The sequence below is a fragment of the Oreochromis aureus genome, linkage group 23 (genome assembly GCF_013358895.1).
Source record: "Oreochromis aureus strain Israel breed Guangdong linkage group 23, ZZ_aureus, whole genome shotgun sequence".
Taxonomy (NCBI): Eukaryota; Metazoa; Chordata; class Actinopteri; order Cichliformes; family Cichlidae; genus Oreochromis; species Oreochromis aureus.
The window spans coordinates 24,043,669-24,068,367 of NC_052963.1; the positions used below are offsets into that span (position 1 = coordinate 24,043,669).

Here is a 24,699-nt window from a genome sequence, read left to right on the forward strand (position 1 = left end):
GATACATATCTGATGTTTTAGAAAGCGACTGCTGTTTGAACAGTCATGTCGCATTAAATCCGTCTTTTACGTCACTCACACAAGACAGACGCCAATTATCAGCTCTGGAGAAGACATCGTGAACGCTTCCTGGCCATCCAGTGTAGATGTCAGTGAAACTGTTGGGAAGACAACGTTGGAGAAAAGTGAACATTTTATTTGTTCTGTATAATCTGCAGATTCTGACAGAAATCTGCAACTATCCTTTGAAGCACCGCTCTCTAAAACTCTCTAAAACAGCAATAAGGACCATTATTAGGCCATATGTAAATAACAAAATAACTTTACAACTTAAAGCAAAATTGGGAAACGTAAAGTCCGAAACAAGTCTTTATATTAAGGGCCATCAGTCAAACAATGTTGTTTGCTCTGGGTCTAAACAGAGCACGTTGTATGTGACGTCTTCTTTTGCGCATGCGGGCCGCTTTGAGGGTTCACACTAGAGCGCGTTTGCTGTCACATTTTATTTGCAGTGTGAACAAGCAGACAAAAAAAATCGGATTTGATCAAAAAATCAGAATTGAGCATTAAGACCTGCAGTGTGAACGCAGCCTTAGTGTCAGGGCTAACAAGTGGGTGGATTCAGACGTAGAGTTGGAGGAGCTCAACAGTGTGTTTATTTACAGTGCCAAAAATATTTACAACAATCTCAACAATGTGCAGGGGGAAAAGGAACTCTGGGCAGCAGATCCAAAGTGTCCAAAGTGCAGAGTGCTCTCACTCTCTCACACTCAGGCTCAGGCTCATGACACCACAGGAGAAATTCCAAAAAACTGTGCATAGGGAAATAGACGGTCAAAATCTGCAACGGCACAGGCAGAGCACAATGCAGACAAGGCCAGGGTTACAACTAACAGTTTCAGTTTGACAATCCAGTGATTGAAAAAGGAAATTATAAGGCATCAATGAATGCACAAGTAAAATAGTAAACATCCCTTCCAACTTAATTCAGAAACTGAGTTACACATGTCATTTCAGCAGGAAGGTGAAGCTACCGTTGTACAAGATATGAAGTGTATGTTGTTGTTCCACTCATGTTCATCACAAACCACAAACAGTTACAGTTCAGTGCGCAGTGATTTCACACACAGGATTAGTGTTTGTGTTAGAGCACTTCGCTCTCAGACTGCAGGCCTACTTGTTGTTCCTAGAGTATTTAAAAGTAGAATGGGAGGCAGAGCCTTCAGTTTTCAGGCCCCTCTTCTGTGGAACCAGCTTCCAGTTTGGATTTGGGAGACAGACACTATCTCTACTTTTAAGATTAGGCTTAAAACTTTCCTTTTTGCTAAAGCATATAGTTAGGGCTGGACCAGGTGACCCTGAATCCTCCCTTAGTTATGCTGCAATAGACGTAGGCTGCTGGGGATTCCCATGATGCATTGAGTTTTTCCTTTCCAGTCACCTTTCTCACTCAGTATGTGTTAATAGACCTCTCTGCATCGAATCATATCTGTTATTAATCTCTGTCTCTCTTCCACAGCATGTCTTTATCCTGTTTTCCTTCTCTCACCCCAACCGGTCGCAGCAGATGGCCGCCCCTCCCTGAGCCTGGTTCTGCTGGAGGTTTCTTCCTGTTAAAAGGGAGTTTTTCCTTCCCACTGTCGCCAAAGTGCTTGCTCATAGGGGGTCATATGATTGTTAGGTTTTTCTCTGTATCTGTTATTGTACGATCTACTGTACAATATAAAGCGCCTTGAGGTGACTGTTGTTGTGATTTGGCGCTATATAAATAAAACTGAATTGAATTGAATTGAATTGAATTGAATTGAATTGTGAGTCAGTAACAGTCTAAAAACAATGTTCAGCTGCTCTGATGGAAGATGGCTTTAAAATGGACTTTCATTATATACAGGACACACATGGACAAGATGGAGTCCGTCAGTAGTGTGTGGTTGTGTTTATGCAGCTCAGATCAAATCATCACTAAATGTTTGTTTTTTGATGTTTCAGTGTTGATCCTGAGAATTCAGATTTTTGTGAAGAAGCTAAGTTCTTTGGGAATCTGTTCTGTGCAGCAGCAGAGAGAGAACAGCAGACAGGAGAGGAGATACTGGAGCTGTTATCATCAGTGTGCACATATGAAAGATTCCCTCTTAAAGAGAAATGGTGTGATTTTCTTATGGACCTGTGCTCTTATGAGACCAAAGCAGACGTGAGCATCTTACCATCATTACAGTCAGTTATCCAGTCAGCTCCTGCAGTCTGGTCCATAAACCTCTCAGAGAGAAAGACCTCCATCCTCCTGGAAGTGCTGAAACTCCAACCAGAGAAGAAACAAGTGAAGCTGACAGGCTGCTCACATGAAGAGAGTGAAGTGAGGAGTTTCCTTGAATGTCTGCCTTATATCTCACAGCTCAGGTAAATTCATTCTGAGAAAACATTCTTAAATCAGTGTGTAATTTCCATTTCTGCAAGGAGGCAGTCTCACAGTCGAAATGCACATGTTTGGAAAACATATGCTCAGCTTTGGGCTCAGCTGGCTTGGGTGGCTTAGGAGACTCAGACTCAGGGGCTCAGGGACACGATAAACAGTCTCTATGGAGCCAGCTTAGATTTAGACATAGAAACATGTATGTGAAAGATTTGGCTCTCAGTAGATTGCCTGCAGTCAAATGAGCTCTCCATGCAGGTGAAACAAGCCATTCTTAATCTGTGACAACAGAAAAAACCCATCTGAGAAATTGTTACAATATTAGGAGTGGTGAAACCTACAGTTTGGTACATCCTGAAAAAAAGGAAAGCACTTTTGAACCCAGCAAAAAGACCTGGACTTTCACCGACGACAATAGTGGTCGTTGATCGCAGAATCATTTCCGTAGTGAAGAGAAAGCTGAAACCGATATAATGGAGAATATTTTTAATTAGGCTGTGCCTCAAACATTTTAAATACAGCAGTTATAAAAGCAGCAAAGTTCTGTGATATTTTGGTTGATGGTTCCATAATTATTTCTGCAACATTAAGTAATAATTTTTTCCATAAAACCATTGTTGTACTAGTTTAAATTGTAATATTTACTTATCATCATTATTATATTTATACCATGACTTTATCTACGCGAGATGCTTTACCAAGAGGGATTCAAATGTAAAACTACAGTATTTTATGTATTTGTATTTAATTAAATATAAAAGTTAAAGTCACCAGTATAATAGTCACAAGATAGAGGGCACACCAAATGTATAATTTAAAGAGCTGGTTACTCTGTATCATATGCAGCATACACACAAATGACAATCATGACCCAGTTTTCAACCCTAATGGTGCAAGAAAGCAGCAGTCTCATCCACGAGGAAAAACTCTGCTAATATACAATCACTGAACTGTGGGGATACTGTCACTACATTCAAAATGTGCCATGTCTTTTCATGAAATAATATCACTACTCTTTTTTTTCCTTTTTCTTGTTCCAGTTTTTTTACTTTATGGGCAGATGAAGGAGGAAGGTTTTTTGGGAATCTGTTCTGTGCAGCAGCAGAGAGAGAAGAGCAGACAGGAGAGAAGATACTGGAGCTGTTATCATCAGTGTGCACATATCCAACATTCCCTGTTAATGACACATATATAGATCTTCAATATCAATGTGATTTCCTGTTGGATCTGTACGCCCATGTGAAGGACTGTGAGATTGAAACAGGCTTGAGTTTCCTTCCATCATTACAGTCAGTTTTCCAGTCAGCTCCTGCAGTCTGGTTCATAAACCTCTCAATAAGAAAGACCTCCATCCTCCTGGAAGTGCTGAAACTCCAACTAGAGAAGAAACAAGTGAAGCTGACAGGCTGCTCACATGAAGAGAGTGAAGTGAGGAGTTTCCTTGAATGTCTGCCTTACATCTCACAGCTCAGGTAAATGAACTGTATTTTAAATGGTTAACTCTATGGTTTTGTGAAAGACTGGGATCAATCCCTCATTTCTTTATATTTTGCCAGACTTTCCTGGTTTCCTGGCTGATTTCTTTTAGGATACCATATATATGCCTTTCACTTTAATTTTAATAATATTATTTATGTCTGTGTCCATGGCCTTTGTATTGTTAGTCCAGTCCAGTTTATTGCCCCAGATGCTTCTGGAAGCAATGCCACTGGCACCAATCGACAAAGTCCTCAGTTAGTTCTCTGTTCTCTGTCTTTGTTGGCCCCATTGGTGATGAGGCCAACAACTGCTGAGTCATCAGAGAACTTTTGATGGAAGCAGTTAGCAGACAGTTAGCATCACTAAATGTTTCCCTCTCATTGTTCCAGTGTTGCTTCTCGGAGGCGAGATGAAGAAGTTACAACCTTTGTGAATCTGTTCTGTGCAGCAGCAGAGAGAGAACAGCAGACAGGAGAGAAGATACTGGAGCTGTTATCATCAGTGTGCAGATATGAACGATTGCCCCTTAAAGAGAAATGGTGTGATTTCCTGATGGACCTGTGCTCTTATGAGACTAAAAAAGGCTTGAGTGTCCTTCCATCATTACAGTCAGTTTTCCAGTCAGCTCCTGCAGTCTGGTCCATAAACCTCTCAGAGAGAAAGACCTCCATCCTCCTGGAAGTGCTGAAACTCCAACCAGAGAAGAAACAAGTGGAGCTGACAGGCTGCTCACATGAAGAGAGTGAAGTGAGGAGTTTCCTGCAGTGTCTGCCTTATATCTCACAGCTCAGGTAAATGAAACTAATGCTTAGTTACCAGGTGACTTTGAAAGCAATTTTTAATTTACGGTCTAATAATGTATTTAAGCATTTTTTTTGTTTATGATGTAAATCATCATAGCTAATAACACACATGTAATTAGACCCTCGCCCTTCTATTTTATCTGCCTTGATTAATATTTAATCATATAGGTCTTCACTCTTTTTCTACTTTACATGATTAGTTTTATATAAGAACAGATAAATTCTGGGAAAAAAGATATAACAACAATATTTTAAGACCTGTAAATCTAAATATTATTTAACTGTAGCCTGGCTAAATTAACCAGCCCAAAACACAGATTATCTTTGTGGTTCTTTTAATCTGAATTATAAAGTAAGCGTCCAGAAGAAAGGTTGTAAAACTAAGGAAATAAAATTGCTACACAGTTCTCATCAACTAACAGCTGTGTGCACTGGTAACCCACTGCTACTGCAGGTAGTTATCCCAACTTTTCAGGGTCTGGAACCCAAAGATGTCTAATGTCAATGTGTGACTGATATAAACCCGTCCAGAAACAAAACAAACTTCGCAGTGCAAAAATAACTCTAGTGGTTTCTCCTGCTAAATTACAGAGCCAAAATTAAACAGTTAACCACAGTACATTTTCCCTCTTATACATGAAAATATTACAATACAGGTGTGAACTCAAATACATACAGTGCATTAATCCAGCAGAAAAACGGAGTACAGCTCCCCCTGAGATGATTAGCGAAGTCAGTCACAGCAACACCTGGTGCCTTAACTCTTCCACCCTTTGCGTTTAAACAGACCATGCAGTGAAAACACAGCCCTGAACACCCATGCTACACCAATGCAAGCTAGCACTTCTGTGAATGTCTCTGTAGATCCCCATCATCCCTTGCGCTCCCAGGGGTACCCCAAAAGAAACAGCGCCAGCCAGTGGCATGTCCCATAGTAGCGACCTTCCACCTGGCTACATTACTCTTTTAAATAATTATATATTTCACTGTCACCAGTATTATATTTACCCACTGTGATTTCATCCACACAGGATTATATGTCAGTTAAATGTCAACTTTACTCTATTTCATACGGAAACGTGTTCACCGCTGTGTTGGACTTTGTCAGTTGTGTTGCTTTGAAGTCTAATACTGTATTTTATATACATGTATGAGTTCATGAAACTGAGCTGTTATTATGGATTAAAGAACAACAACCAAATTACATACTGTTCTTTTCAGAGTGCTGATTTTGGTTGTTATTTTTATAGGTATAATGAATTTACAATCTCATGTATTTAGTAAAAAGTAAACTTACTAATAATCAAAAGACTAATTTAACAACAATAACTCAGTCATTGTAAAATTCATGAAGAAAGGCTGCAATGCCCATGAAAAATCAGAATATTGGTGTAAGTTCAAACTGGTATTTGTTATGTGATATGTTATTGGCTTTTCATTGCTGCTCAGATGACCTACATATGTGTAAATATTTCTTCTTGTTGTTCCAGTGTTGATCCTGAGACGTCAGATGAAGAAGCAGTCAGGTTCTTTGTGAATCTGTTCTGTGCAGCAGCAGAGAGAGAACAGCAGACAGGAGAGAAGATACTGCAGCTGTTATCATCAGTGTGCACATATCAAACATTCCCGTTTAATGAGAGATACGTGGATGATGACTATCAGTGTGATTTCCTGCTAAATCTGTACACCAATGTGAAGGACTGTGAGACCAAAACAGGCTTGAGTGTCCTTCCATCATTACAGTCAGTTTTCCAGTCAGCTCCTGCAGTCTGGTTCATAAACCTCTCAGAGAGAAAGACCTCCATCCTCCTGGAAGTGCTGAAACTCCAACCAGAGAAGAAACAAGTGGAGCTGACAGGCTGCTCACATGAAGAGAGTGAAGTGAGGAGTTTCCTGCAGTGTCTGCCTTATATCTCACAGCTCAGGTAAACGAAACTAATGTTCTGGAAACAGCTTCACAGGAAGTGAAATCATGACTCTCTCTTGTTCTTCTAACACCATTTATCTGCTGTCCACTTTGAATCTTTAGTTCTTGGTGTTCATCATTTCTGCTCTTTTGTCTCTGTGATCTTCAGGCTTTCCATCGACATGTCCTTGCTCCTGTTTCAGTGGGTAAGAAGAGGCAGAGTGGTCTGTCCGCTGGCTGTTGAAGAGCTTTCTCTTGTGTCTAAGAAAGCCCGACCATCACAGAGAGTAATGTTGAGGGCTGTCAGTAGTTTGGCTTCCCTGCTGAGATACTGGACAGTCGGACGGTTAGACCTGACTGAGACCTGCATCCCTGCTCAGGGTCTGATTACACTGCTGCTCCATGATGGTCCTCTAACAGTCAAGTAAATGTCTTTCCTGAACATCACAGGCCAAATAAAATGTAGTTTTTAAGAACAGATTAACTTGTTTTTCTCTTCTTTCTTTTTTTGCAGACTGAGTGAAGAGAGCTTCCAGCAGCTTCTGTGTCTCCTCCATGAAATCCAGGACAAGGACTTGACGTTATCCTTCTTCAGTAAGGTTGGTGGAGACCTGACCTCCTGCTGTCTGAACTGGGAGCTTCTTCACTATCTGCTGCAGCAGTCGTCAGCTCAGACCATCACTGTGGACCTGAGGAAGAACCTCTTCTTACAGGAGGAAACCACACGTCTGCTTCCCTTTCTGGACAGGATTGTGTTTAAAAGGTGCTGAATGTAGTTTGATCTTTTACCAAACACAGTTTCTGCTGTTTAATCAGGAGGATTTGAAATGCTGTCTCATCTTTAATCAGCAGTTTATGGAGCCTTTAAACAAAGTTGGAAATAAACTGTTTGTTTTCAGGCCCAGTCCCAGCTTTGTGATGAGCTCCATCAGAGAGCTCTACAGAGCTCATGACAGTCACGCTGTACCCAGTTTACTGAGGTCACTTGGTCATGTTATCAACCTGAGCAGCAGAGAGCTGGACTCAGTGGACTGTGCTGCTCTGATCTTCATCCTCAAACATGGAGACGGAGTCAGACTGAACCTCCTGTGGACCTCCATACCAGCAGAGGGAGTAGAGTCCATCCTCTTCATGCTGGACAAAGTTTCTCATCTCAGGTCAGATAATAGAGCTTGTTTCTCTCAACACAGAGTCATCAGCTGGTTCATTTCTGCATGTGTTTTCCTTGCAGTGTTGACAGGAATCAGCTGCTGAGGTTCATCCACTGCTGTGCTGCCTGTGACGTCCAGCAGGAGGCAGCGTCAGGCCTGCTGAGGACTCTGCAGCACAGCTTGGATCTGTCCTGCTCCTCCTGTGTGGAGCTACCAGAGGAGGATCAGCCTGAGCCTCTGAGTCTGACCGCTGATGACTGCAGGGCCGTCTCCACCATCCTGACACACAGCAGCCGAGACACACAGCTCGACCTGCGAGACTGTGAGGTGGAGGACAGCGTGCTGGACCTGCTGTTTCCTGTCCTCCACACGGTCCGCCTCAGGTGGGAAAGACCACTGAAGAGTCTAAACCAGACAGAAGCTCGTTCACACTGGTGTTGATGCATCCTGACAGTTTCTCTTTGCTCTGTTTGTCCTGTTTAGAGTCAGTAAAACTGTCCTCCTCCAGCTGCTGTCTCTGGTTCCTGAGAACAGTGAGAGGGACACAGTGAGGCGGGCGGTGTCCCTGTGTAGAGCCCTGGGTGGAGAGCTGGATCTCAGTCACAGCACGCTGGATCAGAGGGCCTGTGGGGCTTTGGTCCAGATGCTGGACTCGTGTGAAGGGCTGACAGAGCTGGACCTCAGTCACTGTCAGCTCACTGACCAGCTGCTGCTCCCTCTCATCACACATCTGCACAAAGTCCAAGTCCTGGAGTGAGTGTCACACACTGATCCTTCTCTGGGAGGCACCAATAACCATCAGCCTGTTCACACACACTACAATAATATAATGTGCAGCAAACAATTAGAGCCTCTTGTTGTGTTTGTGTTACAGTCTGAGTCACAATCAGATCACTGATGCTTCGACTGATGTGTTACTGCAGCTGCTCTCCATCAACCCCTCCATCGACTGTGTGCGGTGAGCCAACATGAATCAGTCTCCATCAGTGAAGGAGTTTCTCCTCAGACTCTCAGAGGAATCATTCACAGTCTGAGCTCACATGGATTCATGTTGTTCTGAGTGAATGAGTGACGTCTGCTCTCTCTGCTTTGGTCTCTTTCTAGACTCTACAGCAACAACATCGTCGACAGAGCAGCCTTCAAGGAACACAAGCAGTTTGAGATCTGGTGAAGCACTCGTCATCATCATCCTCATGAACATCATCATCATCAGGGATTCACTGGTTTCCTCTGTTCTTGTCACCATTGCATGAAAATATTGGGTGGAGTGGGAGCACTGATACTGTGTTCATGGACTCAGTGTAATGTCGCGGTGTACGACACATTGACATTAGATCAGATGAGTTTTGATGACCAGCTTAATTTTTTTTTATTTTTTCTACAATGACTTGAAGACAGTTTATATGGAGACAAAGTGCAGCCAACAATGTTTGTTTCAATTTCCCACCGTTTCTTTTCTTTCTGAGCTACTGCAGATTTTTCTTTGATGGAGGTCAGATGTCTAATTGGTCATGTGATGATGTCACAGTCCTGTGTCTTAGACCCACAATTTTGAGTTTTGCGTTCTCGGTCTAATCTTTTGGATTTCAAGTCTTTATCTCCCCATGCAGTTATTTCCTGTTTTATTTTGATAGTCATTTGTCTCTGTTCCTTGTATTTATGTTTGCTTGTCCTGATTGGTTTCAGCTGTGTCTCATTCCCTTAATCTGCCCACTTTTATATTTACCTGTTAAACCTGAGAGTCCTGCATATTGGCCCTGCTGAAACTTGACAGATGATCATCTTGATGTTTACACCTCTGATATTTCTGTAATAATTGTGATTCTGTTATAATATTATTGAGACAAAACACAGAAGCCATCACCGTTTTATCAGTGCAGGGAGTCGGTCATATTTATTATTTGTACTTTTGTGATAACGGTATTTATTCTGGTTTACATGTTTCAGACAGGACAAAGTAGAGAGACTCTAGAATGATGTCTCAGAGTAACGATGCAATAAGTGAGCAATCAGGATAAAACCGTGTTTGGTAATTTGACATAACTGGCAGAAATGATCATAAACATGTAAATCATTTTTAGTTTGTATTTCATGTTAAGAGAAAATGATCATGTGATAATGATCATTTCTGTTCTCTTAATGTGACACTGTTATGAAATTTTCCTCATTAATGGACCTCATGTATAATGAGTGGTGGCTGTAGCTCAGGGGTAGAGCAGGTCATCTACTAATTTAAAGGTTGCTGGTTTGATCCCTGGCTGCTCCGCCCTGCATGCCAGATATCATCAGGCAAGATACTAACCCCAAGTTAAGCACAGAGAAAGTGCCTGAATGAATGTGTGGATGAGGCATGTTGTGTAAAGTGCTCTGAGTGCTGCAGGAGTATACAAAAACACTATGCAAGAATTTATCCTTTAATACATTTCAGGTTTTTAAATGTAACTTTTGTTTTTACCATATTAATGTAGAGCTTCATATAGACTCAGGGAATGACTAATAAAAGTTCGGATGTCTGTGATCGACGTGATTCTGTTTCAGTGATTGTAGTTATAGGAAGTCAGTCATTATACAGCATCAGTAATTCAGGAAATTTGTACAGAAACAAAATGCCAGTTTGAGAGGGATGGGGAGATTGTATCATTCAGGAAATACTTAACGAGTATGTCAGTCTCATTTAGATAAAAGATCCAGCAGACTCGGATGTGTCAGTACAGCTGGCACAGTCACACAGAGGAACCAGGATCTCCTAAACAACCACAAAGTCACATCACATCATTTTCTCTTTGACAGTGTAACATCAGAGCATTAAGCTTTTGGATTGTTTGGCCACACATACCAAAGGGCACCAACAGGAAAGACCCTCATTTACCTTTAAGCCCCCTGTACAGTTATAATTTTTCACTTTTACTGTTACTTTAGTCTTCTTGCTATACTTTAAAATCACTTTTCAGTTCTATATTTTTTACAACCTTTGTTTACAATCATTTATTTGCATTACAGTGATGTCATGTAACCAACACAGCATATTGCATGTCAGGCTCAAAGGTCAAAGGTCGAGTGTACAAACACTAACACCTCGCCCACACAGTAAAGTGTGTAGCTAGAAAGAGTGATATTAGTCTATATCCCTGTCTCAGACTTAAAACTGATGTTTTGCTGGCCTTTACTGCCACGTTCTACTTGAGCAAACACAGAATCTCACATTTTCTCCCTTTCCCTCAAACACACATTTTAAGTGCAAAAGTCATTTATAGCAATAATCAGTAATATGAATAGCATCATTGCAGCCTTTGGTGAGCACCATGGACAGCAACCGCAGTCAGTTTATACTATAACCTCACATTATCTTCTTCAACCAGGCTATCACAAGCCAGAAACAGATCCAGCCGTGCTAGGATAACACAAAGACAATTGTATTGTCATTAAGTCCATTAACCAAAGGTCCTCATAGCCTCACTGGATGTACCAACAACCAAACTCTTTTATAGAGATCCTCATTCAGCAATCGTTTCTAACGGACGTGCTTCTAGATGTATCACACACACACACACAAACACACACACACACGTTACAGTATGAGGATATATTTTCCAGATTTAGGTGGTAAAAACGTTTCAGTCCTTTACAAAATCACAAACCATTCAACCATCAGAACTTTGTTCTTGTACTACAACACTGCTCACATCCAGAGTCCTGGTGTTGTACTGATCCTGCCAACAGGTCCTTTTGTACACATGACAGAGATCAAGGTCAGGAAGTACAGGTAATATATTTCCCATCATGCCCCTGTGCCATCAATCTTATTCATAAAAGGTGTCTATTTTTAATCAGTGGAGTGTAAAATAACAGCATAAATATTTGCAGAGCTTAAATCAATTCATAAGCAAAATGTATTCTGTATTTAAAAAGTTGGGCTTTGGTTCACAAGTTATAACTGTAGCTTAAACATCTAGTAGAACTCTTATGTGTCCACGCACCCTGCTGGAGATCTTGGACTCTTAGACACTGACTCCATTTTGTTCAGTCAGAAATCAAAAATAATTTTTTGGAGAATGACACGTGTTCAAATTAAATCACTCCAACTGCTGGGTCTTTAAACCCATCACCTTTGTGTTATTTTATCACGATAGAACAGGCCCTCGCTGCCAGGAGCAGCTGCAGGGTCCACTCCTCTATGGGCCAGTGACGCACTAGGAAGGCCCGGGGTTGTCCTTCTGACCCAGCATGTTTTTACTCCAGATTGAACTCACTGCTCTCCTCCCCTTGTGGGTCCTGGTATGCCAAATTATGCCTCCCATAGACATGATGGACATAATGAGTACCAACTGTGACAGCCAGCCTCCCCTAACACCGGCCCCTGAACCCACTGCTCCACATCTCCCCTGCAGCTGAGTCACAAACCACACACCAAGCTGTTACTGCTGGCCGCTGCATTTACCTAAATCAGCTTATTTAGCTTATCTTTATTTTCTGTCATTGTTTTGATTTAGATTAAAAATTTATATGTGAGGACTTAATACTGCAGACCAAAAGATAAGAAACTAGAGCAAAAGACTGAAGATGTTCCTTCAGTCTGTGGTGGCAAGTGTGCTGTTCTATGCTGCAGTCTGCTGGGGAGGCAGCATCAGGGAGGTGGTGGAAGGATGCACATTAAAGATGTGAGAAGCCATCCTGAACAACATGGATCACCCACTTTACAACATCAGTGCTGGAAGACTCCTCTCTCTGTTGTAAAACAGAGAAATACAGAAAATCATTCATCAGGCTTTTAATTTTCATACAAATAGGATGAAAGGAGCCAGTTGAGGTGGTTCGGGCATCTGACAAGGATGCCCCCTGGGCGCCTCCTGGGTGAGGTGTTCCGGGCATGTCCCACCGGGAGGAGGCCCCGGGGCAGACCCAGGACGCGCTGGAGAGATTATATCTCTCGGCTGGCCTGGGAACGCCTTGGTGTTCCCCCGGATGAGCTGGAGGAGGTGGCTGGGGAGAGGGAGGTCTGGGCTTCTCTGCTTAGGCTGCTGCCCCCGCGACCCGACCTTGGATAAAGCGGATGAGGATGGATGGATGGACAAATAGCAGATGAGCCATGTCAGAAATAGGAAGTTCCCTCTGGGATCAATAAGGTTATTCTTAAATAAAGTAACCTGAACAGAAAGCAGATAAAAACCCAACAAGGCAGAGTAAAAGGATTTTTCTCCAACAGGAAGAAAAAGTGATTTAATTTTAATTTATGTTCATTTTCTTTAAATTCCTGCTTTTTTAATGAACACATAGTGACAGTGTTTCTCAGGAATAGGTCAAGTGTCTGACTTCAGATCTTGAGATTCCTCGAGTCACATTGTGGTTGAATCAGTTGCTGTAGTGCGACAAGACAAAACAAAACTATAGCAGGCCTGTCATGTTCATACTGCGGAGTAAGACTTTTGTCACTGCCAGTAAAACTTTGTCATCCCTGAGATCTCGTGTAATGAAGGATTTTGCTGCCAATAAACTAACTTAAAGTAAGAGGATCTGACAGCTTTTCTGGTGCTGCAGTTAAAGCTGTGATGATGGAGGGACAGGACACTCACTGCAGCACTGCTGCTGATTTCATGTTGTGCAGCTACACTGAAGAACTTGAACTGTGCATTAACATACTGATAAATTAATGAGCGCTTGACCGGCCAGCATGGGAACTGAACCCAGGACCTTTGGATTACTTTGTCATAACAAAGACGGAAGACAAATTATTCCAGCTCTTTGGTAATAACCAATAAAATCCATCATCAAATGAGTAAACTCAGCTCTTGGAAGCTGAATTATATTGTAATTGTTGTGCTAGAATAGAAAAGTTCAGTGTGCAGAACTCCTTTAAGCAGTAAATGATGTGAGATTGTGGTTGTTGCTTTGTCAGTCTCCTTTTACCACCTTTCTTATTATTTTTAACGCTTTAGTGATTTCTCAGTCAAATTCTTCAGCCTCTAACATAACCTCTTGATAGGGTCAAACTTTGCTCCCTTACAATCTTCTTTGGTTCAGTCAGTGTTACTGGTTTCCATTATCAATACACATTTTCCCCTAATCAGCATCCTCAAGACTGCATAGTCATCATAGGTGAATCAGCTTGATTTATCTGTTTATGTGTGTGTGTGTGTGTGTGTGTGTGTGTGTGTGTGTGTGTGTGTGTGTGTGTGTGTGTGTGTGTGTGTGTGTGTGTGTGTGTGTGTGTGTGTGTGTGTGTTCCACAAGAGCTTTTGTTTGAAGACTATGAGGGATTAACACAAATGTGTGACACTAAAGGTGAAATCAGAAACAGCAATTCTGCTCCTGCTGAGATAATTCAGTTGTCAGAGTGCTACAACTACAGTCATAGTTCAAATGTGGAAACAGCTCGTATTTTACTTCATGATTTTTTCTTTCAGATTGTGTACAGGTGACTTCTGCAGGGTCCCAACATGAGTCAGTGTTATAAATACATGAAACAGCATTTGCTGGACTGATGAATGTTTGCATCCCTGCACATAAAAAATAAACCTGAAACAAACAACTGAAACATCCATGACTCACAGTCACAAAGAGACATCTACTTTTTTTCACATTTCATGAATTTTATTCTGTGTGAGATACTCTCATTGCAGCATATGCAGTCTTCTTAAGGACCTGCAAAAGAACATGAAACACATGAGATCAGATGGAGTATTTAACAGTATGAAATGTTGAGCTGTCTTAATATTCTGTCACAGTTAAACTCAAGAATGGATTAAATTCATACTAATCAGATGAAAGCATTAGCCTTGTTCTACATTTCGGGGATGAAGCATGTTATTGGTAATATCAATGAATGTTTGAGAAGCTGTGTCTCAATATCTCTTTTCTTTTTTCCTCTCCTTGTATCACACATCATGTGATATTCTCCGTTGAGCTACTTACTGCGACAGGTGTAAGTCAGCTCCAGGTACTTGTAGGTGTTGGGACAAGAGTCACCGAACACTGAGGGGGCTGCTCTCATGCTGCAGCTGTTTCTCCCATTACAACTGTGGATGCAGAGCAATGTGAGCGCACGTGCAGAAGAACAAATAAATCCACGGTTCAGGTTTAACTGTAAGGAGATACGCTCCAGCTACATGACAGGAGAGGACGGATATGACCAGTGGCACAGTGTAATATAAGCCACATCCACACGTACACAGGTATTTTTTTAAAAACTGTTTCTCAGTGATCCAAAACTACATTTACGTGTGGACAAAAGCCCAAAATGGATAGAAAAAGTTATAATTACTGAAATACACGGGCATGTGTGGATGTAGCCTTAGTACATTTACTCCAGTACTTTACAGAGATGCAGTAGTTGCATGCTACTCCAAGTAAATATCTATAAGTTATGTTCATTTTTCCTTCTACTGTATCTGGTACATAACATCTCCTCACTATGAATTTTCTGTATTTTCAATATTTACTTAAATTTTCTTTTTAATGTCCCAAATACACAAAACTGGTCGCCTCAAGGAGTTTTTTATTGTAAGGTAAAGACTGCAATACTGGAAATCAAGCCATTGGCGACACTGGGAAGGAAAAACTCCCTTTTAATGATAACAAACATAAGGCAGAACCAGGCTCAGGGAAGGGCAGCCATCTGCTGTGACCAGTCGGGGGTGACGGGAGGGAGACAGGGCAAAAGACAAACTATAGGAGAGACAGCCAGAGTTCATTAATAACTGATGATTAAATACAGCAGTGGTGTGTAAACTCACAGGGAGTCGTAAGAGATGAATGAGGAGGAAACACTCGGGGCATCATTGGAAGCTGCCAGCAACCTAGTCCTATTGCAGCATAACTAAGAGGGGCTTCAACGTCATCTGATCCAACCCTAAATATAGGCTTATCAAGAAGGAAAGTTTAAGGCTAAGTTTAAAAGTAGAGATAGTGTCTGTCTTCCGAATCCAAGCTAGGAGCTGGTTCCACAGAAGAGGGGCCTGAAAGCTGAAGTCTCTACTTTTAAATACTCTAGAATCCACAAGCAAACCTGCAGTCTGAGAGCAAAGTGCTCTGATACTATGAGGTCTTTAAGATAACAGAAGTTAGTCCTGTGTATTACTGCTGATGTGGATAGTAAGACTGAACAAATCATGAAATATCTGGACACTGATCATTGGTGCAAACATCAAATTAACATGTTGCATAAAATGTGAAAAAGTTTGTGTCACGACACAGAACAGAGCAAAACAAGAGCCCCCCAGGAATTCAAACCAAATGTCCAAAATGCACGCAGAGGAGCAGAGTCCGAAACATAGGTCAGGTGGCCGGCCACGCAGAAGGCAGTGGCGGCAACAGAAGTCCGGACGCCGGCCACGCGGGAGGCGGTGGCAGCAACAGAAGTCCGGAGGCCGGCCACGCGGGAGGCAGTGGTGGCGTTCAGGAGGTCGTCCACAGTGGCGATGATGCCCAACAAGCGGCCTGACAGATGACTGATGATGTTGAGGCGGCAGTTTGAGACCTGAAGGCAGCGTGGTCCCGGCAGCACCAGACGAGGCCGAAGCTGAGGCGGCTGCTGCAGGGGACGCCGAAGATGATGAGGCTGCTGCAGGCGACGCCGAGGCTGATGCAGAGGCTGATGCGGAGGCTGATGCGGAGGCTGCTGCAGGCGACGCCGAGGCTGATGCGGAGGCTGGACCAGGCGGCGCCGAAGCGGATGCGGAGGCTGGACCAGGCGAAGCTGAAGCTGAAGCTGGAACAGACGAAGCTGAAGCGGATGCGGAGGCTGGACCAGGCGAAGCTGAAGCTGAAGCTGGACCAGGCGAAGCTGAAGCTGAACCAGGTGAAGCTGAAGCTGAAGCTGGAACAGACGAAGCTGAAGCTGAAGCTGGAACAGGCGAAGCTGAAGCTGAAGCTGAAGCTGGACCAGGCGAAGCTGAAGCTGGACCAGGCGAAGCTGAAGCTGAACCAGGTGAAGCTGAAGCTGAAGCTGGACCAGGCGAAGCTGAAGCTGAAGCTGGAACAGACGAAGCTGAAGCGGATGCGGAGGCTGGACCAGGCGAAGCTGAAGCTGAAGCTGAAGCTGGACCAGGCGAAGCTGAAGCAGATGCGGAGGCTGGACCGGGCAAAGCCGAAGCTGAAGCTGGAGTTATTAACTCGAAATTTTGAGAAAAGTAACTCGAAAGTTCGAGTTATGTTTCTCCAAATTTCGAGTTATGTTTCTCGAAATTTCGAGTTAATAAGTCGAAATTTCAAGAAAACAACTCAAAATTTCAAGTTATGGATACTTGGTTTTTTTTTTTTTAGTGATGTTACACTTGGGAGTGGGGAACAAAGCTGACACAGGTACAGAGGGGTTTGACTAGGTGGCAAACTCGACTGAAGTTCTAGCAACTAAGCTAAGATTTTGTCCCGATCAATTTACACTGTTTGCTCAGAAACTGTAATGTTATTGACTTCCTAATATCGCTCCTTGCTTGGAGATTGCTGCGTGAGTTGGGTCTATTGGGTCCATCTCTCATTTGCCCAGTTTGTACTGCCAAGCGAGCAGCTGAGGAGTTGAGTAGTGGTGTGATGAAAACGCTAAAACACAAAGAGAACCAGGTAAGCAAACAATCTTGGCATAAAACATAAAAGGCCTTTTATCAACATGAGTTAGCTGAGGAACTGGCGGAGAAGGGATGAAGACACTTGTCTTAAATACTCTCTTGCTGATTGCAGAGGATAAGGGTCAGGTGAGTTGAGGAGGGCTTGACCCAAGGGCGGATACGGGAGAACACAGGTACACAGTGGACAAATACTGCCAGCTCACCCAGACCATCTCGATTTTGGGGTCTTTACCTTAAAATATATAGCGCCTTGAGAAAACTGTTGTTGTGAATTGGTGCTATATAAATGAAATTGAATTTCTTTAAATTTAATTGAAATCATATATTAACATATTCAGACTTGACACAACATATAGGGAAAGTCTAGCAAAATAACAGAAAAACTGAGACAGCAAATAAAATGACAGTTACAGTTCAGCACGCAGTGATTTCACACACAGGATTAGTGTTTGTGTTGTGAGTCAGTAACAGTCTGAAAACAATGTTCAGCTGCTCTGATGGAAGATGGCTTTAAAATGGACTTTCATTATATACAGGACACACATGGACAAGATGGAGTCCATCAGTAGTGTGTGGTTGTATTTATGCAGCTTACATCAAGTCATCACTAAATGTTTCCTACTTATTCTTCCAGGGTTGTTCCTCAGAGGTTAGATTTTCATGAAGCAGTCAGGTTCTTTGTGACTCTGTTCTGTGCAGCAGAGAGAGAACAGCAGACAGGAGAGAAGATACTGAAGCTGTTATCATCAGTTTGCACAAATCAAACATCCCCTGTTCATGAGAGAGACATGGATAATTATTATTATCACCCCGACTTCCTACTGGATCTGTACTCCCATGTGAAGGACTATGAGAGTAAAACAGGCTTGAGTGTCCTTCCATCATTACACTCAGTTTTCCAGTCTGTTCCTGAAGACTGGTCCTTAAACCTCTCAGAGAGAAAGACCTCCATCCTCCTGGAAGTGCTGAAACTCCAACCAGAGAAGAAAGAAGTAGAGCTGACAGGCTGCTCACATGAAGAGAGTGAAGCAAGGAGTTTCCTTCAGTGTCTGCCTTATATCTCACAGCTCAGGTAAATGAAAAGTACTGTGTTGTGAAATTGTACTTGTTAATTGTACACTTAAATAAGTAATGTATTTGCTGTTTTATAGAATAGAATAGAATAGAATAGAATAGAATAGAATAGAATTCAACTTTATTGTCATTGCACATGCACAGGTACAGGGCAACGAAATGCAGTTTGCATCCATCCAGAAGTGCTTTAGTGATATAGATATATTACAATATATATTAGCAATAATATAGATATGCAAGTATATTACAGAAATGGGTCTGTTGTGGTATGTTATAATGTACACGGTATGAAGTATGTTGTGAATATTCTATAACTATAGGTATGTACAGGCTGTAGTGAGTACAAGCTATGTACAGGATATGAACAGGATATAAATATGAAAAACTATACAGAGTATGAAATAAATAACTTTACAGAAATATGAGATATACAGTTATACAGAAATGGGAACTATGCAAGTTGTAAACAGTTGTAAGGTTAAAAATTATTGTATGTACAGAATGATTATTTACACAGAGCTATACAGTAGTGCAGTTAAGATAAGTGAGGGTGTGGATAATTTCTACAGAGGCTGTCAGATGTCAGGAGGCAGAGTTCAGGAGTCTGACAGCTGTGGGGAAGAAGCTGTTCCGGTACCTGGTGGTCTTAGTCCGGAGGCTCCTGTAGCGCCTCCCAGAGGGCAGGAGGGTGAAGAGTCCATGTGATGGGTGACTGGGGTCTCTGATGATTTTCCCAGCCCTTTTCAGACACCGCTTCCTGTAGATGTCCTTTATGGCAGGAAGTGGTGCTCCGGTGATGCGCTGGGCTTCATCCTCACTCACCTGCTGTATGCACAGCTAGAAACTGAAAGATTATTCCTTCTGTAAAAAAAACAAAAAACAAAACCCATGAAAGCCTAAATAATAATGCATGAAAAACCACATCTATTTATTACATGAGAGTGAGACCCATCTGTCATGGCCTGTTCTCACTATTATTCTTTTTTCTTTTTCTTTTTTCCTCCCGCACTAACACGTCGATGTTTACCAGGCAGGGCCCAGGATGTTGAAACTAGCAGGCCCTGCCACCTTAGGCTCAACCACATCAGTGTCAGCTTCTAGCTTTGTTTGTGTCACGGCCAACGGCCAAATCAGAGGAAAAGGACTCAAATGCAGAATTCAGACGGAGGCGAAAATAAATGTGTGAAACAATATTTATTTACAGTGCAGGTAGATAACACAGTGAGTGAACTTTGACGTGAACTATGAATAATATGATCAACATGAGCTATGACAAAGATGTGTAACACTAGCAATACTAAGCACAACTGGAGCTAGACAGCAAAATCTGAATAACTAGAGCTTTGCCCCGACTGGGCTCCAGTGATGTGGGGCAAAGGTAAGGTCAGGCTGAGTGGAGGGAACTGGGGAGTTCAGAGTCATTGCCACAGGGGAAGAAACAGCGTGGAGGGGTTCAGTCTGGATGAGAGGTGTTGAATCCAAGGGGTTCCAATTACTGTGGCAGGGAGGCAGGCAGGCAAGTGAAAAGAGCAAGAGCTGTGGCTGTGGAGTTGTCTAGAAGTCCAGCGTCCTTAGGTGAGGATTATTTTCAGAGATGGCACGTAGCAGCCTGGTAAGTAGTAGGCGAAGTCTGGCAAAGAATGGTTGAGAACACTGGATCTAAATACCAACAGCTTGATTGTCCACACGTGTGGGAAACATGCAGGAATGATGTGGTTCCTCCCAGAGGTGGAACTGCCGGCTCTATGGAAAAACACAGGCACTCACCCGGACCATGACAGTTTGTGTGTAGAACAAACCAAGCACATCTAAACACTGAGGGTTTTTACCAAGGCTGGTGACCTAACTTGCAAAAAACAAGGCCAATTCAAAGCCAAAAAACACCTAAATACCTGTGTGGTTATCACATGCACAACAGCCTTACCTCAATATATTTTATGTTATAGATGATTTATAAAGGAATTTTTGAATTGCAACACAATTGTAATACCCTTACGTATGTCCAGGAAGAAATAGTATTGTTCTGAAACACACACTATTCCTTACAAAAACAGCTTACTCTCGACTTTTCTCTGTCCCTGTTTTTCATTGGGATTTCTCAAGAACATGTTCATTGTAATTGTTGACAGTCTGGTATAATAAGTAGCCTTGTTTAGAATTGTGCAGCACTTGCCTTAATTATTGTTTCACTGGATAGCATTATAAACATATTACAGTAGCAAAAGTGGCCAGTAGGAGACACTGTAGAGACAGATGTTACATTGCATTGTTTTGGCCCGTCTAGGGGTGGCCAGGCCATCCTCGTCAGACCCCAAGCAACACATCACACAGTTAGTAAAATTTGATAATGATTTATTTGCAATGAGTTGATTCCAAAGGTGATTTAACACAAAAGAAGGAGCGGACTATAACTTCGAGGTGGACCTAACGCCAAAACAACAAACCAAAGGAACTGAAGAAGCTTCTCAGATGAGAGGTGAAAGCAACTTAAAGAAGTCCAGACGCTTTTCTTTCCAAGTTCCTTAGAAAACAAAAGGAGCTTATCTAAACGGTGTAACAAACTTACCTGTGAGAGAATTAAACCAAACGACAGGAACTTACCTCCCTAACTAAGAAAAACATGAGAAAACTATAATCAAACAAAAAAGCAGTCCATCCCTACATTCTCCTGTGAAGGGCGAACATCACTGGCCAGGTAACAAGGTCTGGTGATTGGGATGAGCCGAGGATGAAATCCCCTGGGCGTCCATGGCGTCCATCATCAAATACATCATCTCCAGGTAGTTAGCCAATCCGCATGAACTGTCCCCTGGATCCACCAACAACGGAAAGGCACCTGCACACTTAAATTTGCATATGATACAACATTACGATAGCAGTCGTGACAGTATAAAATCTTCAACACAATCTAGCAGGACAAAAATAAAATGGATTTTATTAGTTTTAAAGATTTATTTTGTCTTAATGAAGGTCATCATGTCACTATTCATGTTAAAACCTCAAGAAAAACAACAACAACAAAAAACGTTAAGAACATTAAAACTTAACTTTTAAACAATATTTTGTTTTGTTTTTTTAATATTGCATCTGTTTCAAGATTAAAAAGGAATCTTAAGTATGAGCAACACTGGAACAGAAGACATTATTCATCAATAAATTTCACAGCACTTTTAGAAGTAAATTAAAAAAAATACAATTAGTTACTCAATAAAATTAGATTTTGTACCTTGCTAAAACTGAACGAAATTTGAAGTTTACCAACCATGATGAACATTGTTAGCAGCTCTACAGTGAACAATACATTTCAGATTTCAGGCAGCAGTTTTGTGTCTCCATCTGCAGATGTAGTGTAGAGTAAGAGTGATTTCCACATGTGTGATCTGAGCAGCAGGTGAAGCTGCTGTTGTCCAAGACATGAAGTGTAGATATTGTTGTTCCACTCTGTATGTTTCTATATTGTTGATATTTAGTGTTTTACTCTCAGCACCGTGAGACAGCAAATAAAATGACAGTTACAGTTCAGTAACTGTATGTGATTGTATTTATGCAGCTGAGATCAAATCTTCGCTAAGTGTTTCCTTCTTATTGTTCCAGTGTGGATCCACTGAGGTCAGATGACCACCAAGGAAGTTTTTTTGGGAATCTGTTCTGTGCAGCAGCAGAGAGAGAACAGAAGATACTGGAGCTGTTATCATCACTGTGCAGATATGAAACGTTCCCTTTTGGTCACTGGTACTTGAGTCCATATCCATGTGACTTTCTGCTGGATCTGTACTCCCATGTGAAAGACTATGAGACTAAAAGAAACTTGAGTGTCCTTCCATCATTACAGTCAGTTTTACAGTCAGCACCATCTACCAGGTCCATAAACCTCTCAGAGAGAAAGATCTTCATCTTCCTGGAAGTGCTGAAACTCTAACCGGAGAAGAAACAAGTGCATGTGAGCAGCTGGCCAGATGAAGAGAGTGAAGTGAGGAGTTTCCTTCAGTGTCTGCCTTATATCTCACAGCTCAGGTAAATAAATTATAGTTTGACATGATTAACTCTGTATAGATGTTTTCTGAAATTAGTTTGATGACTATTAAGCTCCATGAATGCTAATATTGAAGTACAATTTGTATTATCTCTGTGGTAGTTCTTTGGATTTACAAATTTTGACTTTATTGATTTGGGGTTATAGAACTCTGCACCATTTTAGAACAAAACATTGTCTTATTTGCATTACCACATTTGTTTGAGCCTCATGACTGCAAATATCCTTTCATGTATGATCATTTTAGAACACCTTATTAAAGGTAACAGGACATAAATAAGATATTTATTAGTTTCAAAATTCTGATAGCTAGGATGGCAGATTAACTGGTAGAAGAGAAGAGAAGAGAAAAAATATTATATGGAGTTTATGGAGGACTTATAAAAGCTCTGGGTGCTAGGGAAGAGTTACCAGATGAGTGAGAAAGTACAATTATAGTACTGAGGGAATCTGCGAAGAAGGTGTTTGGTGTATCATTTGGACAAAGGTAAGAACACAAGAAGATTTGGTGGTGGAATGAGGAAATACAGGAAAGCATTCAAAGAAAGAGCTTAGCAAAGAAAAAGTGGGATAGTCAGGGAAACCCTAACAAATTAAGAGATTGTGCTGAGAAAATGGAAGTACTTTAAGGTGAATGTAGAAAATGTGAGAGATGAGAACAACGGAGGATGTAGAAGATGGATGGAGAAGTACAGATTAAGGTCTTAAGGAACTTCACTGTGTCTTTGCGAATACGGAGAAAAAATGTGATAGGGTGGCACAAGAGAAATGTTTTCTTCTTATTGTTCCAGTGTTGATCCCCGGAAGTCAGAAGCAGTCCGGTTCTTTGGAATTCTGTTTTGTGCAGCAGCAGAGAGAGAACAGCAGACAGAGAATATAATGGAGCTGTTATCATCACTGTCCAGATTTAAAATATTCCGATGTTTTAGGCCTTGCGGTGGCAATAGAGAGAGAGACAAGGATCCATGTGACTTCCTGCTGGATCTGTACTCCAATATGAAGGACTATGAAACCAAAACAGGCTTGAGTGTCCTTCCATCATTACAGTCAGTTTTCCAGTCAGCTCCTGCAGTCTGGTCCATAAAGCTCTCAGAGAGAAAGACCTCCATCCTCCTGGAAGTGCTGAAACTCCAACTAGAGAAGAAACATGTGGAGCTGACAGGCTGCTCACATGAAGAGAGTGAAGTGAGGAGTTTCCTTCAGTGTCTGCCTTATATCTCACAGCTCAGGTAAATGAATTGTTCTAGGTGTGAAAAACATAAATGCAAGCAAAAATCAAAGAGGAGTATTTTAAGCTTCTTAAGCTGATAGGATTGTAAAGTTTTTATTATTTACAGGGTATTTCTTTGCATTTACAAAGAAATAATAATCAACTCTGTCCAATTTCAAAGTAAAACACTGGACTCTTTTTTTATAGTTTTCTTTTTTGTTACCTTAAATACCATTTTGTGTTCATGTATGATCAGCTTAGAAAAAAATATTAGCTTGATTACACAAGGTAGCAAGACATAAATAAAAGGGAATTTATTATTGCCAAAATGCTGATATTTGTTTTTCATTTTAATTAATAAATACATTAGATTTTACATTTGTTTCTGTTTTCAGTAACACTCAGTAACTCAGTAACATTTTACTTCTCTTGTCTTCAGTTCACCATGTGACTGAATAAATGAATCACACAGGACTGTGGGTGTATGCTCATTGTTTTCTAAGTGTTTATCTTATAAGAACAACATAGCAACAACAAGGTTTGTTAAAACTTCACCAAGAAAAGAAATCTTGAAAAGTGAAAAAAAGACATTAAAACTGTGTTCTTTCTGTTTTAGTTTTTAATTTGACATCACCTACAAGAGAAAAAGAAAACAATATCATATAGAACAATGTGTCATAGGAAACATTCTTTTAAATTTAGTTTCACAACACATCCAAAAGTAAAGAAATACAAGTAAAAAATAAATAAGTTACTTAATAAATATTAGTGAAATAATTCACTCAGTTAATTAAATGTTGCTGGCTGAAGTACTGTGTTTTAAACTTTACTTACGATGATTAAAACTGTAGGAGCTCTATATTGAGCAAGATATGAAGATTTTAGACAGCAGAGTTTTCATTACTTTGTGTCTCCATCTGCAGATGTAGAATAAGTGTGATTTCCACGTGTGTGATCTGAGCAGCAGGTGAAGCTGCTGTTGTTCAAGATATGAAGTGTAGATGTTGATCCACTCTGTATCTTTCTGCATTGTTGATATTTAGTGTTTTACTCTCTAAAGTCAGACAGTAAAT

At 41.3% G+C, this 24,699-nt stretch overlaps 1 protein-coding gene across 1 annotated transcript; it reads left to right on the forward strand.

Moving 5' to 3' along the window:
• The first annotated feature begins 4,622 nt into the window (after positions 1-4,622).
• LOC120436495 lies at positions 4,623-10,268 on the forward strand. The gene is made up of 8 exons (XM_039607551.1): positions 4,623-4,680; positions 6,768-7,022; positions 7,113-7,361; positions 7,498-7,755; positions 7,830-8,132; positions 8,233-8,502; positions 8,624-8,707; positions 8,854-10,268. The coding sequence occupies exons 2-8, from the start codon at positions 6,781-6,783 to the stop codon at positions 8,918-8,920; spliced, it is 1,473 nt and encodes a 490-aa protein (XP_039463485.1). The 5' UTR covers positions 4,623-4,680; positions 6,768-6,780; the 3' UTR covers positions 8,921-10,268.
• Positions 10,269-24,699: the final 14,431 nt, after the last annotated feature.